The 20,445-nt window shown below is 37.6% G+C and overlaps 2 protein-coding genes across 8 annotated transcripts in view; one reads left to right on the top strand and one right to left on the bottom strand.

Moving 5' to 3' along the window:
* CFAP69 (cilia and flagella associated protein 69) overlaps positions 1-11,228 on the top strand; it is a 69,221-nt gene extending 57,993 nt beyond the window's left edge. For all 3 annotated transcript variants that reach the window (XM_082471740.1, XM_082471741.1, XM_082471742.1), the window contains 6 exons: positions 306-443; positions 1,023-1,099; positions 2,292-2,489; positions 4,206-4,292; positions 5,586-5,690; positions 6,187-11,228. In XM_082471740.1, coding sequence (XP_082327866.1) covers positions 306-443; positions 1,023-1,099; positions 2,292-2,489; positions 4,206-4,292; positions 5,586-5,690; positions 6,187-6,357 — 776 coding nt within the window. In that variant the 3' untranslated portion in view covers positions 6,358-11,228. The remainder of the gene's footprint in view (positions 1-305; positions 444-1,022; positions 1,100-2,291; positions 2,490-4,205; positions 4,293-5,585; positions 5,691-6,186) is intronic.
* Positions 9,490-20,445, bottom strand: part of FAM237B (family with sequence similarity 237 member B) — a 41,761-nt gene continuing 30,805 nt past the window's right edge. The window contains exons 3-6 of one of the 5 annotated variants that reach the window (XR_014266438.1): positions 13,972-14,054; positions 12,285-12,678; positions 11,741-11,831; positions 9,490-10,000 (exon numbers count right to left, since the gene is read on the bottom strand). Coding sequence is in view for 1 of the 5 variants with exons in the window: in XM_082472139.1 (XP_082328265.1) it covers positions 11,797-11,831; positions 12,285-12,678; positions 13,972-14,054 (512 nt within the window). In the remaining 4 variants the exon portion in view is untranslated. Of the gene's footprint in view, positions 11,832-12,284; positions 13,919-13,971; positions 14,055-20,445 lie in introns of those variants that run through there. The other 4 variants (XR_014266440.1, XR_014266441.1, XM_082472139.1 and 1 more) reach the window with 4 other exon arrangements.

Raw genomic sequence — 20,445 nt, 5'->3', positions numbered from 1 at the left:
TCAATTTCTGGATCTCAAAATTAGAAAAGTTTTTTATGTGAAAGTTTCACTTTTAAAAAAGTAATTTTGTGAAATTTTTATATTTTACATAAATAGTTAAAAATGAAAGCTTTAAGTTTTGCAACAGAATGGGGAAGAAATTATTGATTATTTATGCTTTTAAAGGAGTAACCATGTATCATGCAGTATTGTACTCTTACAATATTTTTATATATTTTATGATGTCTAGACTAAAATCTTAAAATTATTAATTTACTACAGTTTTTATCTGTCCTTTCTGTATTTTCATGATATCCAATGATTAGATACAAAGAAACCTCTATTTACTAGTTTTCAAGAAGAGCAAAAAATCACACCACTGCCTGCTAACTGCCCAACCATTGCAGTTATGGATGTTGCTGAGAATATCAGAGCAAAAATTTATGCTGTGTTGGGCAAACTAGGTAAGAAGTTACTCGTCAAGTTCACAAGAGCCTCTCTTTTTTTGCTGAGTGTTGTAAATTGATTTTGCTTTGAAGTCCATTTTTCATATATGATGAACAAAAGTCCCTTTATACAGATAAATGCATATTCCATTGTTATCCCAATACGCAGGCTACACCCTTAAGCTCTGGGTTTGGGGCCAGGCATCGGTATTTTTTAAGATCCCCAGGTAATTCCAGAGTGCAGCCAGGATTAAAGGCAGTTAGTTTTAGATGGTTAGGCTTAAACACTAGAATTCTGAATCACCTGAGGACTTAACCTTGCTTCTTATTAAAAAAAAAGTCCTCACTCTTCAGATTGTGAAAGTACAATATCATGGTCTGACCACAGCACAGAAAGTATTCCTTTTCTAATGACTAGATAAGGATGACCTGGCAGCTGTTTGTTATAGGAGGAAGCCAGAAGCTCACAGAAGTAACTTTTTCATAAATCAGGATGAACTCAAAAGCAATCATTTGCATTTGTTTTTATGATAAATATATGCCTTTTGGAATCACTTGCTCTGTTAAAGTAAATCTCTCTTTATAAACTTCGTTTAGATTTTGAAAATTTACCTGGCTTATCTGCTGAAGATTTTGTTACCCTCTGTATCATACATAGATACCTTGATTTTAAAGTGAGTACCGTCTTAACCTTGTTATTAAAATCTAGTATGGCAAAACGTCAGTTGGGAAAGATCTATTTTTATTTGTGAGCAATCATCCACGTACTGTGTAGTTTTTATTTTTCATTTTACATCTGATACTATTCAAGGAACATACAATTAACTGATTGGGTATTTTCCATGGGGTATGATTTCATCCAACTATTAGTTTATAAAAGAAGATGGATGTTACTGACATAGAAGCCTAACAGAATCTTTAAAATATAATTTCTTCTCTTTAGAGGGTATTAAGAGCTAGGGTATTAAGAGCTAGAATTGAATGAATTATTACTTATTAAAATAAATGATTTATACTTATTAAAGTATTATTTTATCATTACATTGTATGATGATCAAATATCAATTAAAGAGTTGCTTACTTTGCTGGTTATATACTTTTTGGTAAATAAATGCCTTTGAAATTTTAGGAAAGTCCTTCCAAGTAAACATTCTCTTCTACTAGTATTAGTACTATGTATTTGAATGCTGTAAATGAATAAACCTCTATAAAAAAGGAAAACAAGGCTGAATTTTATCCCTATTCTGGATGTATGTTTTTTCTCTAAATTTAAACATACTCAAGCACAGTAATTTCCAGATAACCCAGAATATGAGATGGAGCTACAGCATGATGAAACCAACATGTTAAGAGTTTTAGATTCAAGTATTACCTTAGCTGGAAAGTGAGGGACAAGGCCCTGTTTCTCAGGGTGGCTGGGTACTAGAGTCCCAGGAATCCCCATGTTCATTGTTCTACAAATTCAGCTTGACCTAGCCTTCAAACAGGGCTTTAAGAAGGAAAGCATCTGTACTTCAGGAGGATGAGACTAAAGCAACAACTTGTGCAGCTGTGAAAACAGAGTGTCTATAAAGGAGAGCGCAGTGATGAGAGCAATAAACTACACTTAGGTAGTGGAACCTTACCCGTGAGTACTTATCACTGAAAAACATTAGGTAAATTACTTCTGAATACTCAAATGTAACTGTTGCCCCAAATCATTCTCAATGCACTTAACTTATTCCCAAGGAGTAAGTTAGGAAAAGCTGGTTCAGTTAAGTGTTAACTTTGGAATGATCACCCAAATAAATTTTAGGTTACGTAAAATGATATTATTTATTTTTGGTTAATTTAACTTTTTAAAACTCTTAAACTTTGCTATGACAGATTGGAGAAATATGGAATGAAATATATGAAGAAATAAAATTAGAAAACTTAAGACCAGTCACTACAGACAAAAAAATTTTGGAATCTATTATAACAGCATCAGAAAATATTGGAAAGATGGTTGCTTCTCTGCAAAGCGAGATGATTGAAAGCCAAGCACGCCAAGATGTGCAAAACGAACAAAAAGTATATACAAAAGTAAGCCACGGATGCCAATGAGGCACAAGAAAATAATTTCAATGTATAAACTAGTCGAAGTTATCCATAAGTTATATTTGCCTTACTTGTGAATGCTTCAGCACTTAGAGTTACCTTGTAATTTTCTTTTATAGTTACTTTCAGTGTCTTTGTATAGTTTTTAAAGAAAACATGGAGTTAATAGCTTGAAATTCAATTACTATACTCAGTGCTTCTTTATGGCATTATAATTTGATTTCTACAGGCTTACATTTTAAAACGTAGACACCTGAGACATTTCCATTTTTTGAAAGGTCAAACAGAGTTCCAAAAATTGTGGTCTATTTAAATGTATACACTTAGCAAATTCTGACAAATGGTGTCTCTCTGTGACTGTATGTATAACCTCATTGAGAAAGTTGGCCCTCGTCCCTCACTCTGTGATAGGCCCTTACTAGTGTGCCAATCATAGGCACATCGACAAGCCTCTCCTCACCTCAGTGCCAAAACATATACTGTGAGCACTCTACAAATCTGGTCTCTGACTTTAGCTAATCAGAAAAAGCCTGTCAGGAAAATATAAGCCATTCTCCCAAAGCTTTACACAGGTAAGAAACAACACATCAGAAGTTTTTGAGCAAATAGGTTAAGTGACTATTTAAGTGAACTTGTCCACAGATACAAAGATGATGTAGATTCTCCACTTCTGCTTGGTGATCTTTTATGACTAAAATTACGTATTTAAAACACTTTAAGGTGATTTCCAAAGTGTTTTCTATTGTCTGATCTTTTTACATCTACTATTAAATGTCTACATCTTCAGTCTAGTGGAACTTAGCATCCACCTATAAATTCTTAGATAACTCCCTGCTTAAAAGTTTTGTTTGCGAAGAGTTTTTATTGCAAGGACGCTGCCGTTTAACCCATTCATTTGCTTTTAAGTGGAGTAACCCGTTAGAAGTTCTGCTCCTCATTAGTTCTGTTGAATTGGCAGGATTCTGCCGTGTGGACTAGCTATTGCTGATTTGTTGGTTATCGTTGATTTGTTATCATGGCTCTGACCCAGTTTATTTTTTAGCAGTTGTTTAATTAAATACTTTTAGGTTCATAATTTAAACTTAATAGTCTATTATATACCAACCAAGGGCATGTGTCCTCGGATTATATATATATTTAGTGGAGAGCCTGTTGGGAACCGTAGTCTTTGTCCTTTGTCAGTAGTTACCTCCCTAGACTGCATCACCACAACAAACTCAGCACTCTCACAAAATTGCTGTCTTGCTGAAGGCGTAAATTAGAAGCAGTTTTACCAATATAATCTTGCCTAAACTATTGTCAGTGGCAGCAGAAAACTCTTTATTTTCTCCTGTGAATTTGCTCTTGGGTCATTTATGTAGCTTGTTCTGGATTATACTCTGTCTTCACAAGTGATAATCATGTGAAACTATCAGTCTTGCTGAGAAGGATTATTGTTATTTTCATATTTTGTATTTTTATAGCAACAGTTTTGCCTTACATTTCATGGGGAGCAGTTCAAACCTTGGCCACATAGTGAGGGAAGGAGTTTTTTCCATTTTAAGACTTTTGTTTTTTAAGTTGTTAAACTCTAACCCTTTTGCTGGTTGACCTTAAAATTTACGTTGGCAAAAACTAGGTCTTCCTTCAAAATACAAGTATTCAAGCCCTTTGGTATCCTTTCATAGAAACTGGAGCTCTTAATTATCTTTCTCATTTCAGGTACAAGCCACACACAAGCAAAGAGAATTGGCTAATAAATCATGGGAAAATTTCTTGGCTAGAACATCAAATGTTAAAACTTTAAAGGTAGGATTTTTTAAATATTACAATATCCACAACAAACAGTCAACTCTGACAGACTTTTTTAGGGATAACTATTCATTCACCTTTTTCTGTTGATCTTTCTGTGGAATACCAACACTATTGATCCTCATTTGCAGTTTAGGGCGTTAACTGAAACTTTGCATTTTTCACAGTTACAGAAGATACCACTCTGAGTTTCATTTGGCTTAGCAGTGGGAGGGAGGGAAGCAAGGATGGTGTTCCTGGTTTGCATAAAAGAGATGAGAGTTAGTCAGGAATAAGCAGGAGAAATGTGCTCCTACTTTCCATTCTGAGCCTTCTTATTTACTGATCCTTTCTGTAAGAAGCAGAGTGAAGGACACAAAAACCAACTGTCCATATTACTCTCTCCTTCAAGGATGCTTCCCCTCTGTGACCACCAAAAGAAACATTATATTAAAGCTTAAGTGGGAATTTGGGACAAACACCCCTTTGGGAAAATGTGATAACCTGCTTCAGCAATAAACTAGAAACTAATCTAAACAGTTTATAATGCTAATTGTTCACTTGAAATATGTAAGAAGCAACATAGATTTCCAAAAATCTCATTACTTTTTTCCCAACTTTTCCATTAATACTTGGGATACACTTTTATATAATGTTACAATTCTTCCTCTAGATATGAAATTGTTAAATGTTATATTAGCCCACGAAAATAGTGGAATCATATTAAAATAGCAAAACCAAAATTAAGAACAAGCTTATTCAAGGTACCATGTCTCCCCTTTGTCACTAAAAGTTCTTCCCAACTTTAAAATCAGCCCCCTCCATGCAGATAATTTGTTACCTTGAATTTAGCCTGTTCTAGTGCCTCAACTATTGAGCTTGACTATAACTGCAGCAAATTATAGTTTGCATTATTCTGAATGCTTGAAACATTTAAGTGTACTGAATTAGTATTTAATTTATGCAAAATAATTTGAAAACATGTATCATCTGTTGTAAATTTAGTAGCTTATTCAATTATGCACAAAAAATTGAACCTGATTTCCTTAGGATCTGCTTTATCCCTTGGTCATATATTACCAGTACCTATGGAAATCTCAGTAACATTTTCAGGTGTTTTCTGCAATGTACAAAGGATATAACTTGTTAATAACTATTTTCTTAGCCTAAATGAGTAAATGAGTAAATGCTAGTGCTAACTAATAAAGCATAAAACAGACACAATTAAATATATTTTGTATACTTCATTGTACCATAGTTAATGCTTTAATAGCAATTAATTTATTTTCTTTCTAATTTAAAAATCTTCAGAAAGCAAAAAGACTTCAAGAGAAAGGTATAGAATCCTCTAGATACAGTGAGCGTCCACCAAATGCAATATTTCACCGGACGGATATTGAAGGCCTTAACACAACAGTAAGATTTTTTTTTCTCCATAAATTTTCTTAGTAGATATTAAATTTAGTCCCCAAAGAATGTTATTTCTATGGGGTTTTGTCTCATATTTTTTCTTTTTGCTGTTCAAATATCAAATAGTTAAGGCATATTTATCTCTACCCTTGCCTAGTTCTGGTTTAGACCAGATCCAGCCCTCCAGGATTCCCAAGAAACTGCTATAAACACTAGTCAAAATATATCTCTACATCTCTTTGACAGAAAGTGTGCAGTGCCTCCTTTGCCTGGCAAATAGATCCATGCCATATTCCAGTGTTCCTGGTGTCCTCTTCTGGACATAATTTGGCCCTGATTGCAAAGGCTCCAAGGCCCTTATTTTTCCATTAGTCCATGCTGTCTCCTAGTTACTATGTACATTTTGTGTCTCTTCCAAAGTTAGCTGAAGGATGAATGGGTTTTCCTCTTAGTGAAAAATTTTGTAAATGGACTCGTAAATATTTACTTTTGCTTTTTTTAGGTGCCCTCTGGTGGGGTCGTAACAGTGGAAAGCACTCCTGCCCGATTAGTGGGAGGACCTCTGGCTGATACAGATATTGCTCTTAAAAAACTTCCTATTCGAGGAGGAGCCTTACAGAGAGTAAAAGCAGTAAAAACTGTGAATGAGCCAGAGAAGAGCGTTCCTACATAAAATACTCTGGAGACTTTTTGAAATAAATTCTGCTTATAATTTTTTAGTTAAATATCTGTATATATAAATGTAAAGCAAATATTTTAGAATAAATATTTTAGTAAAACACTTAAAATAAAAGCACATATAATGTATTTTTATTGAAAATATCAACACATACTGTGAGAAGAGTTGTTATCAATTTCTTTCTAAAGATTACAATTCTCTTAACTGAAAACTGTAAAACATGTTGTATCAGTTGACTCTTTCAATTGATGTGAACTACTCCAACTGGTTTAAGCCAAAAAACAAAACAAAACAAAAAGAAAAAAACCCAACTTTTACAGGCTCTGGGGCTATCAAATCTAGGACTAATTAAAACTACAGGCATTGTTGGATCTAGGAACTGAAACTCTGTGAGTAGGATCTTCTCCTTCCCTAGCAGCTCCTGAATTATATTCTCCCAGGTTGAAATCCAGTAGAAAAGAGTGCATGCCTATCTCTCAACAGTCTCTGCAACTGTCTCTGCATCTTGGGACCCCTGATTGGCCATATGCCCACTCCTGAACCATTCATCATGACTTTGGCCAGATCTGAGAACTGCCTATACCCAGAGACAGAAGGAAGCCAATCCCATCCAAAGCATATGGATGGAGTAGGGAATCAGGATATTATAAATATGTTATTATAAGTATATATAAATACTGGGCAGCAAAAACATTTGCAACAAATATGTTGGTCAAAGTAAAATAAGTTCTCTCTCCTATAAAAAGCAAATGTTATTCATAAGCTAAACAATAAAACTAAAATAAACATGTTTTAACTCTTAATATATAAACAAATTCTAATGCTACGTCTCTTCCTTAATGGGGAAGGAAAAGGGGGAGTAGGGAGAAATTCTTTTGGTGGTGGAGGTATCTTGCCAAATAGGAGGTAGATGCCTTAATGCTAGATGTAGAGCAATGCTAGATGTCTGTGTCCCTGTATGGCATTATGCGGTTTCCACAGCCTGTCTCCATTTCCGTCAACCCCCTTCTCCACTCAGGAAGCTGCAAAATTGAGTTCATGTCCAGGGTTGGGAGAGACAAGAATCTGTTTTCTCAGAAAGGAAAATATACTGGAATTTGAGTCTAGACTCTAGGCCCATAGGGTGCACACAGCAGTGTACTGGTTAAATGTATAACAACCAGCTCTGCAAGGGGAAAAAACCCTTATTTGTAGTGTTTGCCAATCCCACTATGACCAGTTTCAAGCTACCAACATGGTGCTACTGAATGCAGAGTTGGGAAGACACGCATAGAATCCACTTTCATTATCAGATAAAAGACGGCTCCAACACCCCACTGGGCCCACCTTCTCTTACTTTCTCCTCCCTCTTCCCCTTACTCCTCCTCCCCCAATTCACATTCCTCCAGGAATTTTTCATTATTCTGTCTGTGAGGATAGTAGCATCTGCCATGAGAGGAGAAATTACAATTGTTGTTATTGTTCTAATTAGAATGAGTTACCAGCAGCCTCTCACCCTGGCCCAGCTGCCCATTCTCCTTGTGGCTCACAGGAGTACATAATATGCATCAGCTTATCAGTGAGCTTTGTGCTCTCTTGAATCCCTTTCTCTATTACCACCACCCCCAAGAAGATAGTAGACAGCATAATTTGTTCCTCTTCTTCACAGGCAGCCCTAAGCACAAAGGTTCCATGTAAAGGGGAGTTACTGAGACACAAGAATGGATGTGGGTAGGAACATGCAACGATGAGATGCCCATACAAAAAGCACCAGATACACATTCAGGAACATCTCAGATACACATAGAATCGAGATGAAGTGTCCATGGCTAAAAGCAATGAATGTTTACTCCATTTTGTAGACTATAAGTTCCTTCCTCAGACTCTAAGCTCCCTAAAGACAAGATAGAAACCACATCTCATTCATTATTGTAACCAACACCTCAGTAAATAAATTATTGAATTAGTGTGATGGTGGCCTCAGCTCCTGGCAACCTTCCCCTCAACTTCTGCAAAGGCAGCAAAGTCCTGAGCTCAAAGGGAAGGTTCAGCCAACAAAATACTATACAGGGAATGCTAAATATGGACATGTTAAAGTAGTTCAAATGTATGTGCTTCATAACAGTGACAGACTTTCTCTAAAATGAGGCATAAATACTATTACATTAATATAACCAGTGGATAGAAATAGAATTGATATTTCTTGGCTGAACATTATTTTTTGTATTTAGTACAACTTGGTATCTCCAGATTGATTAGGACTGACTGCAATCAAAATAATCTGTGAGTTCTGTAGAACTTCTCCCTGCTGTTGTAGATCTTACCCATCAGGAAGAGGAAAGGTAAAAATAGGGCAGGTTATTACCTAGCAGCCATTTAACAGAGGAAGAAATGTACACAGATGGAGGGTAGTAAGGTTGCTTAATCCAGACACTTGCACTTGGTAGACAGACAATACCCAAAGTTCGCATATTATAATTCCAGCCACCCGGCAGCGAGCCAGTGAAATCAGTCCCTCTGTCTGACAGGGTCACTAATTCTAACACGTCTCCATCTCTCCTCACATCCTGTGCTCCCACCATACCACTTCTGAGCCCTAGGGGATTGGTGCCTCTCCCATCCAGCCTGGCTGAAAGGTGGACAGTATATTTCCTTCCATGAGTCAACTGATACAAAATTTCAGCTCCCAGACTTCTGCTAATAAACTACATGAAAAGAAAGTCAAGAAAATAAAAATGGAGTTGAGTGAGCACAGATGAAAGTGGCTTCAACACTCCTCGGTAATGAGATTTTTACCACATGAGGGAGGAGTTCATTCCATGATTAGACCCTGTTAGCCAGTGCTTGCTCATATTGGATGAAAACCAGTGAATAATGAGGTGAACAACTTTTGTTCATCTGGTCCTCAGTCTGCCTTCTGGAACACAGGGTACATTTCATACCACAGGAAAAAACTATAATGTTCACCCTCAGTCTTTCTGGGTCAAATATCCAGTTTATTTAATCATTCCAGACCATGAATCTGGCCAGCCCTTTCTGAAGTGCTACAGTTTGTGATTATTCCTCTATACTGAGACCAACAGAACCGAACAACAATTTACAGGTGTAACAGGACACATGGAGGGTATAATGAAACTAGCCCCTCTCATTTTTACACACCTTCTGCCAACATAGCCTGAGCTTACATTAGTTTCACTGGAAACCATGTTTCATAATCGCTTGTATTTATTTTAATTTTTGTAGATATTTCCTTTTCAAGGAGATGGAACATAACTCCCCATTCCCTAAAGTGTGGGTAATGCTTAGTGCCTTGCTTCCAAAGAATACAACATAGAAAAAGAAGGGAAAGTAACTTTACAGCCAAGAAACCTGGCAGATGCTACCTCAGCCAGGGTTAAACGCCATCTGTGTTATGTCATGTTGACAGCATGTACCCTTGATAGGAAGTGCTGAGAACAGTGCTTTACTCCTGTAGTTTTCACCCCAAAAAACCTATAACCCCAGTCTAACCATGAGAAAAACATTAGGCAAACCCAAATTGAGGGACATTCTGCAATACACCTGACCAGCATCGTGAAGTGTCAAGGTCATCAAAAACATCTTCTTAGAGCCTAAGAAGACATGACAACTCATTGTAAGTGGTGTCCTGGATGGGATCCTGGAACAGAAAAAGGACATTAGGGGAAAAACTAGTGAAATTCAAATTAAATATGAAGTTTAATTAAAAACGTATCAGTATTGGTTCATTAGTTATGACAAACATACAACTTAACGTAAGATGTTAACAATAAGAAAAAATGGGTGAGGCATATACAAGAAGTCTTTGCACTAGCCTTGCAACTTTTCTGCAAACTTAAAACTATGCTAAAGTAAAAAGTTTATTTAAAGAAAAAAAAATTCTATAAGAAGAGCAGAGGAACTTTAAGCATAGATGCTCAATTTTTATCCATTGTATCACCTCCTGAAGAAATATTTTGGGAGCAATATTAGATGTTTTGCTGTCTTTTTTCAGCTTTCAGTGCTCTGGAAAACAACTGGTTATGAGTTAAGCTATATGAGTTCAGCATAAAACCAAAGCTGCGAAACCGACTGAGTCTTTACCATAATACCACTGCAAGAATTGGTGGGTTTTGGGGTTTTCTTTTCGGATGATCTGCCTGATCTAGTCTGATGATTTTGAATCGGGCAAAAGAGAAATACATATTGTTCCCCACTCGACCCTATGTTGGTTACAATTTCTCTTTCTTGGAAAAAAAAACATACTTTGACATCATAAAAGTGCTTTTGAATTATATTATTTCCTGCTGCATCTTTGTCCCACAGCAATGACAACTCTGGGAGTCAAGAACTGTGTCTTGATTGCTCAGCAGTGTACCTCCAAGCTCAATGAATTTTTTTGAATGAATAAGTAAATGATGAAAAAAGAATACAATTTTCTATACACAAATGACATGATTTGTGACCAAAACTGGGGGGATTTAACAGAACATTATATCTAAGTACCATCAAAAAGGCTTAAGATGGGGACTTCCCTGGTGGCGCAGTGGTTAAAGAATCCGCCTGCCAATGCAGGGGACATGGGTTTGAGCCCGGTCCGGGAAGATCCCACACGCCGCGGAGCAACTAAGCCCGTGCGCCACAACTACTGAGCCTGCACTCTAGAGCCCTCGTGCCACCATTACTGCAGCCCGTGCGCCTAGAGCCTGTCCTCTGCCACAAGAGAAGCCACCGCAGTGAGAAGCCCTCGCACTGCAACGAAGAGTAGGCCCCGCTCACTGCAACTAGAGAAAGCACGCATGCAGCAACGAAGACCCAACACAGCCAAAAATAAATAAATAAATAAATTTATAAAAAAATAAATAAAATAAAAAATAAAATTAACTGCCTTTCTGCTTGTTATTCCTTTTTTAAAATGAGGACTATAAAACTGAGAACATAAAACAAAATTTTAGGCCTTAATGCATAGAAAAATAATATGTAAGATAGCTTGGTGATGAGATACATATATCAGAAGCCACACAGTATACTACATCAAGATTAAATATTACTTCTTAGGATAATACTGGCATTAGTTTTGGCACAGTTTTAAAGTCAAAATTATGTATAAGATACCTGATAAAACTGGTTACAATTTTACTGCACTGATTGTTGTATTAAAAAATATGTTGTATTTGCATTTTAAGTGGTTTTTTCTTTAAAAAAAAAAAAAGAGGCTTTACAAAGATGCCTTCTAAACAAAAAATTATTGACAAAATACCCCAAAATATGGAAATGATAATTCAATAGCCATAAAACAATTACATATCAACAAAAATACAATGTATCTTCATCAATATTAAAGAATTAGAAATAATTTTGATAAATGCAACAGGAAATATTTGAGCTCATAAATACTGACACAGAGTTAAGTTTTCAGGTTGATGTCATCTTGCTTGAGGTATTTTCTGTGTTCTCTTAAATGTAAAACTCATGTTTTGTAAAATCCAGTCCTGTAAGGTTAGAGAGGAAAAATTGTTAACATTTGTTCTAATATGACTCTTAAGATTCCCTCCCTTTAAACAACCCTATTGAAAAAATTAATTTCAAAAGCCTAAATACATGTTGATGTTTAAAAATTTTTTCAACCAATGTAATATGAATAATTACAGGGCTAAATGGCTTTCTTATGAACTACTCATGGGGAAAAAAATAAGATGATAATTTAATGATCTACAAAAATATATCATTCCAAGATCATTTAGAATCTAGTATTTGCACATCAGAGCTCCTGTGGTTTCTAAATAATATAAAATCAGTAAAAATGAAAATCAAAGCTGATCATATTAGGAAAAAATATGGCAAATTTGCTAGCTTATTAGATAAACTTTAAAAATCAGAAAGATTAAATATTGTATTTTTAAGAAAACTAAACTGCTATTCTCTTAAGTACACATTTAAATTACCTCCTGTTATCTTCTGTGGAAAATTATACTTGGGAGGCATCACCTGTCTTCTGCCCATTCCATGGGATCTTGAAAGCAAGCAGTCTACATACATGTCCCAGAAATCCTGAGCTATGCTTAAGAAGACACTATAATGTCTAGGCCGCTGGGATTTTTGCAGGAACAACATGAAATTCCAGAAAGAATCCACAGTGTGCTCTATCTTGATTTCCTTGAGATCTATCAGTGTCAAAGAGCAAGCATTCCAGCACTGGAGATCAATGTCTTCCATGATCCCTGGGCTGTTGCTGGCAAGCACCCCCTTTTGAAATTCAAAATCCGCATTAATCAAATTTATCAGCATCATGCAGCCCAGCGGCAGGTAGAACCATCTTCTTGTGGCAAAAACCATATTCTATACAAAAAAAAAAATGAAGGGATATATTTTTAACTTAAAATTATTCAATTACCTGATGATCTGTTTAAACCTAAAAAATTATAACTACTTATGTATTTGGTTTTGATCAAACCTAAAAAATTATAAATACTTATGTATTTGGTTTTGATCAAGCCAAATTTGCCTACTATGTATTTATTGGTTTTCCTCTAAGTTGCTGACTCTCAGACTTTCCTTCGAAAGGATATAATAACAGCTTTACCAACATTCTGATAAACAGTCTTCAGGAGCCACTGAAATCCAACACATGTTTATGAAGTTGTGATAGATTCATTTCATCAAAGACCTTTGGAGCTGAAAGAAACTCTAAAAAGCATGTGTTCCAACCTTCTACTTTTACAGATTAGAAAATTCTCAGTGATACGATTCAGCAAGTTCTCAGGTCTCCTGTCTCCCTATCCAAGACTCCTACCACAATACATTTCAACCAAGAGGATCAAAATGCAGCCCTTTCTACAGGTAACCATAAAAAAAGGTGTGTGTGGGTTTTTTTAAATTGACGCTTTCCAATCTATCAAGTGTTGGATGCTCAAGCACCATTTTAGGTTTCAAAGTTACTGATGAAATTTATTCATTGAAAAAATATTTGTTAGGCACTGATATCTGGTGGATCCCTGGCTTTTCCCAGGTTGTTCAGGAGCTGGTTAGAGAAGATTAACATACATACACAAAGGAGCACGAAGACAATAAAAGTGATATAAGCCAATATGACATGGTGCAGCACCAATAACATTCAGCAAAATCTTGGTATTTTCTCACGATTCTTTGCCCAAGTTTCCCTGAAAACTGATTGCTCAGTAAATCGGCCTGAAGCATATAGGTGAAGTCAAGGTCTAAATTCGCTTTGAATGGCCCTACCATTCCAGGCTGGCATTGGAAATGTCCCTGACACAACCTTGACAGCCAGGTCGGAGGAGTGGAGCTGCAAGGACAGATCCGGAAGACGGTACTCACCTTCTTCCCCGTAAACTGCCGTCCTCCACTCCCCGCCAACCCATCCCCCCACCCCCAAAAAAGAAGTTAGGTTAAAGAGACAAACCCAACGAAACAAATTTAAACTTAGGTTATTTGGGTCGTTTCACGTTGTGGAAAATTGTGCAGGTTTCCCAAACAGAGCTGACAGTGGCCAAAAGGACTGAGTGGGGCCAGAGAATTTTATTCCCCAAGAATTTCAGGTTACCCTCGGGACCAGGGCTCTCCTCCCGGGTTGGGTCACCTGGACGCAGATAGGGAGCCCGCGGGGAATGGTACCTCTCTTAGGCGGCGGAGGCGAGCGTCCGGGTGCGATGTCCTGCGTGCGCTGCGCTCCCTCGAGGGACGAGGGCGGCTCCTGACTGGAAGGGACAAGAGGTCTCTGAGCGGACTCCCACCCCGTGCCCAGCCAAACCGACCCCTGCAGGCTGGTGACAGGCGGAAGCGGTGCTCTCTGCCGCCAGCGCTCCCCGGGCGCCCTGAACTCGCCCTAGGGAACCGTCTCGGCCGCACCGCGCTCCGGGACCAAGCGGGTCAGGCTCCCCGAGAGCGGCGCTGCGGAATCTGCTGCCGCCGCTGGGGGCTCGGAGTCAGCCCTGCAGCCCGAACCACGCTCCCTTTCTAGAGACTGAGGGGGCCGAGTGTGTGGCAGCTCTCAAGGCCCCGCCCTCGCCTTGCCCGCCTCCCCAGTCCCGAGACCCAGGAACAAGGACAGTGTGAAAAAGAGTAAAGTCACAAGAGTATCTCACTAATGATGATAGATGAAAGATCCTAAACAAAATATTATCAAACCAAATTCAGCAGGATTTAGGAAAATACACATCAGTATCAAGCTGGGATTATCCCAGGGATGCAAAGATCAACATATGAAAATCAATTAGTGGATTCACCACAAAAACAAATTGAAGAGAGAAACCATTTGATTAAATGCAACACCCATTCAAGATAAAAAACAATAAAAAAAACCTCTTAGTAAACTAAGAATAGAAGGGAATTTCCTTAACCTCTTAAATGTTATCCACCAAAACCCTACAGCAAGCATCTTTTTATGGTAAATCATTAAAAGTATTCTCTTTTAGAGTCATGTACGAAAATGTTCATTGCAGCTCTATTTACAATAGCCAGGATATGGAAGCAACCTAAGTGTCCATCAATAGATGAATGGATAAAGAACATGTGGCACATATATACAATGGAATATTACTCAGCCATAAAAAGAAACGAAATTGAGTTATCTGTAGTGAGGTGGATGGACCTAGAGTCTGTCATACAGAGTGAAGTAAGTCAGAAAGAGAAAAACAAATACCATATGCTAACACATATATATGGAATCTAAAAAAAAAAAAAAAAAAATGGTCCTGAAGAACCTAGGGGCAAGACGGGAATAAAGACACAGACTTACTAGAGAATGGACTTGAGGATATGGGAAGGGGGGAAGGGTAAGCTGTGACAAAGTGAGAGAGTGGCATGGACATACACTACCAAACGTAAAATAGATAGCTAGTGGGAAGCAGCCGCATAGCACAGGGCGATCAGCTCGGTGCTTTTTGACCACCTAGAGGGGTGGGATAGGGAGGGTGGGAAGGAGGGAGACGCAAGAGGGAAGAGATATGGGGACATATGTATATGTATAACTGATTCACTTTGTTATAAAGCACAAACTAACACACCATTGTAAAGCAATTATACTACAATAAAGATGTTAAAAATAAATAAATAAATAAAAGTATTCTCTTTTAAATTAATAATAAGACAAGGATTATCTTTGTTAACATTCAAAAGAATACCCTCAAAGAAAGGTTAAAAAAAAAAAAAAAAGGAGGGAAGATAAGGATTAGAAAGGAAGAAACAGAACTTTTCAGTCTAGTGGAGAGGCAGCAAAGCTATTGGTTTAGCATGGAGCTTAGGGATCAACTGCCTGGATTTAAATCCTGCCTTCTAGGTTCAAATGAAAATTTGTGACTTTGGGCAGTTACCTAACCTCTTTGTGACTTAGTTTCCTTATCTGTAAAATGGGGATTAAAAAATAAACCTGTTTCACAGGGATGTTGAGATAATTAAATAAATATTTGTGAAGTGTTTGGAATAGTGCCTACACATAGTAAGAATGCTATATATGTCTTTGTTTTTTTAAATAATAAATTATATCCACAGACAAACTATTTAACAAGAGTTTTGTAAGGTTTTGTAAGGTGTCTGGATATCAGCTCAATCTAAAATATCCACTGCATCTCTATATCTGAGTAACAAACAATATAAATTAGAAAAGAGATGTTATTTATAATAACAAAAAATATAAGATATCTAGAAATAAATTCAACGAGGACATTAAATCCTTTACGGAGAATTTTTTTCTTGAAAGGCTTAAAATTTCAACAAAAAGAATGCTAACATGTGGTCTAAAGATATCTATCTTCCCAAAATAATATACAAATTTTCAACCAAAATCATACCAGGGTTAATGAAAAGTTATTCTAAAAGGTATATGGTAGAGCAAAGATCCAAAATAGCTAAGCTTTTCCTAAAGAACAACAATAAGGAAAGGGGACTCACTGGTAATTAAACAGGATGTCATTGGCTCAGGAAAAGAGAAATTAACCAACTGAGTAGATTAGAGAGCCTAAAAACAGACCTACGCATTTATAGAGACTTACATGTGACAGAACCAGCATCGCAGATCTGTAAGGCAACAGTGTCTTTTTCACTAATTGAGGCTAAGATGATTGGTTAGCCATACAGAGAAAAAAAAAAAAAAAGGATTCCTGGGAATTCCCTGGCGGTCCAGTGGTTAGGACTCTGTGCTTTCACTGCCAAGGGCTCAGATTCGATCCCTGGTTGGAGAACTAAGATCCTGCAAGTCCTGAAGTGTGGCCAAAAAAAAAAGTAGATGCCTACCTCATACAATCACAAAAATCAATTCCAAGTAGATTAAGAATTTAAATGTGAAAAGCAAAGCATTACAACTTTAAGAAGAAATTCAGAATATCTTTCTGATCTTGAGGTTGGCAAGCATTTCTTACACAAAATACAAGTAGTGCTAAGCATAAAAGAAAAATTAATACATTTGACTACATTAAAATTAAATCTGTTAATCACAAGACATCATAAATAAAGATAAAAGATAAGTATAATCTGGGAGAAGATATTTACAGCACATATAACCACAAATGGATTAGAATTAGGATCCAAGATATAAGAATTTTCCAAGGAATCAACAAGAAGAAGACAAATACCACAACAGAAAGCTAGGCAAAACGCTTAGAGGGGCATTTCATAAATAAGGAAACATAAATAATGAATGATTGAATAAGTATATTCATAACCTCATTGCAAGCAAGGAAGTACAAATAGTGAAAGACCATAATAAGATATGAATTCACACCCATCAGGTCGTCAAAAATTAAGAAGTCTAGCAAAATCAAGTGTTGGTGAGCATATGAAGGGTATTAGTCGGGGTTATCTAGAGAAACATGGGTTAAATAAATAGAGGGAGAGAGAGAGAGAGAGACTGATTTAGTATAAGGAATTAGCTCACATGATTATGGAGGCTGGGAAGTCCCATGATCTGCTGTCTGCAAGCTCGTGACCCAGGAAGTCTGGTGGTGTAGTTCCAGTCTAAGTTCAAAGGCCTGGGAACCAGGAGAGCCAATGATGTAAATCTCAGTCCAAGTTAAAGAGAAGACCAACGTCCCAGCTCAACAGTCAGGCAGAGAAAGCAATGGGAGGGCCATCTTCGTTCAGTCTGCTAATTCAAATGCTAATCTCATCCAAAAGTACCATCACAGACATACCCAGAAATACTATTTAACCAAATATCTGGGCACTCCATGGCCCACTCAAGTTGACATATATACTTAACCATCACATGAAACAATAGGGACTCTTACACAGTGCTAGGAGGAGTGTAAATTGGTTCAATTAGTCTAGAGCACAAATTGGTACTATCTTGTGAGTCTGAACAAGCACACAATCTGCAATAAATCTTTTTACTCCCAGGAAAGATCTTGAAGAAACTCTTGTACATGGGCACCAAGAGACATACACTATAATGGAATGTTCATAGTAGCACTCTTCATAAAAGCCAGAAACATGGAAACAATCATAATGACCTAATGTTTAACAGGAGAATAGATAAATTAACCATGGTACATTCACAAAATGGGATGTAATTCGGCAGTGAAAATGAATAGACTACAGCTATATGCATTATAGATGAAAAAAGCAAATTGCAGAAGATACCATTTTTATAAATTTCAAAGACAAGCAAAATGAAACCACATGTTCTCTATAAATACGTATATATGATAATGTAATTTTAATGGTAAGGATGTGATTAACACAAAATTCAGGAGAGTGGTTACGTTTGAGGGAATGAGATGTAGAAGAATGCACAGAGAGCTTCCATGGATGGTAAATTTACTAGTCTTTATGATTATAGTTGCCAACAAATATGTGTTAGGTATATTCTTTTCTACTGTCAAATAATGTATGTTAAAACTTCTAGGATACTGACAAGACATATTTCAAATACATAAAGACAAAGCTTGGTGACTGGTCATATTGATATGGGATGGAAAGAAAAGAGAACTAACATTTTTGGCATGCATCCTTATGGGGGTGACAATGACAATATGAAAAATGGAAAGGGAGGTTAGTGGGGAGGATAAATATGATTCAGGATGTGTTGCATTAGATTTGATTCTGGATCTTCTGGAGTATCTAAAATTTAGCTAGAACTTTAAGTTGAAAGGTCTCTGTTTTGATAGAAAATTACTGCTGCTATGAGAGTATACATTGATAAAAGAAAGTTGAGATGAAGATGGAAGACTATGTCCAAATTTAGGGGTCCATGAACTGCAGACAGAATCAGTGAAGGAAGAAGAGATAGAACAATCAGCCTATACAAGCTCCAGGGTGGTATGATGTCACAGAACCAAAGGGAGGATGCTATGGTCTGAATGTTTGTGTCCTCCACAAAATTTATATGTTGAAATTCTAATCCCCAAAGGTGATGGTATTAGGAGGTAGAGCCTGTGGGAAGTGTTTAAGTCATGAGGGTGGAACCCTCCTGAATGTGATCAGTGTTTTATAAAAGAGGCTCCAGAGGGATCCCCAGCCCCTTTTACCAGGTGAGGACACAGCAAGAAGTAGGCAGTCTGCAATCCAGAAAAGGGCCTTCACTAAAACCCAGCCATGCTGGCACCCTGATCTTGGACTTCTAGCCTTTAGAACTGTGAAAAGTAAATTTCTGTTGTTTATAAGCTACCCAGTCTCTGGTATTTTGTTATGTTATCCTGAATGGACTAAGACAGAGGATACAGCTGAAGAATCAGAAGACTGCTATAGGTCAAACACTTGGAGAATTGGTCTTGAAATAATATTTTTCATTTGGCAAAAAGAAGGTGCAGTGGTGAAACTCAAAAGCACATAGTACTTAAACATACCCATGATAAATTCATGTAGAAGCTTAGATTTAACAGTTGGTTAAAGTCAAGTTAATTAATCCATCTAATTATCATTTTATCTAAAACAAACCCTAAGTAATAAGCAACTATGTTTTCCATGCCATGTATCATTTTTATTAAAATCATCTTTGAAGATGGTGGAGTAGAAGAACGTGCTCTCATTCCCTCTTGAGAGAACACCAGAATCACAACTAACTGTTGAACAATCATCGACAGGAAGACACTGGAATTCACCAGAAAAGACACCCCACATCCAAAGACAAAGGAGAAGCCACAATGACATGGTAGGAGGGGCGCAATCACAATAAAATCAAATCCCATAACTGCTGGTTGGGTGACTCACAAACTGGAAAACAATTATACCACAGAAGTCCACCCACTGGAGTGAAGGTTCTGAGCCCCACGTCAGGCTTCGAAAGCTAGGGGTCCGGCAACGGGAGGAGGAATTCCTAGAGAATCAGACTTTGAAGGCTAGCGGGATTTCATTGCAGGACTTCGACAGGACTGGGGGAAACAGAGACGCCACTCTTGGAGTGCACACACAAAGTAGTGTGTGCATCGGGACCCAGGGGAAGGAGCAGTGACCCCAGGAGAGACTGAACCAGACCTACCTGCTAGTGTTGGAGGGCCTCCTGCAAAGGTGGGGGGTGGCTCTGTCTCTGTGAGGACAAGGACACTGGCAGCAGAAATTCTGGGAAGTACTCCTTGGTGTGACCTCTCCCAGAGTCTGCCATTAGTGCCACCAAAGAGCCTGGGTAGGTTCCAGTGTTGGGCCGCCTTAGGCCAAACAACCAACAGGGAGGGAACCCAGCCCCACCCATTAGCAGTCAAGCAGATTAAAGGTTTACTGAGCTCTGCCCACCAGAGCAACAGGCAGCTCTACCCTCCACCAGTCCCTCCCATTAGGAAACTTGCACAAGCCTCTTAGATAGCCTCCTCAACCAGAGGGCACACAGCAGAAGCAAGAAGAACAACAATCATGCAGCCTGGGAAACAAAAACCACATTCACAGAAAGAGAGACAGGATGAAAAGGCAGAGGACTATGTACCAGATGAAGGAACAAGACAAAACCCCAGAAAAACAACTAAATGAAGTGGAGATAGGCAACCTTCCAGAAAAAGAATTCAGAATAATGATAGTGAAGATGATCCAGGACCTTTGAAAAAGAATGCAGGCAAGATCGAGAAGATGCAAGAGATGTTTAACAAAGACCTAGAAGAATTAAAGAATAAACAAACAGAGATGAACAATACAATAACTGAAATGAAGACTACACTAGAAGGAATC

Source organism: Balaenoptera physalus, assembly GCF_965194825.1.
Source record: "Balaenoptera physalus genome assembly, chromosome: 8".
Lineage (NCBI taxonomy): Eukaryota > Metazoa > Chordata > Mammalia > Artiodactyla > Balaenopteridae > Balaenoptera > Balaenoptera physalus.
This window is presented reverse-complemented; position numbering and strand designations above follow the sequence as displayed.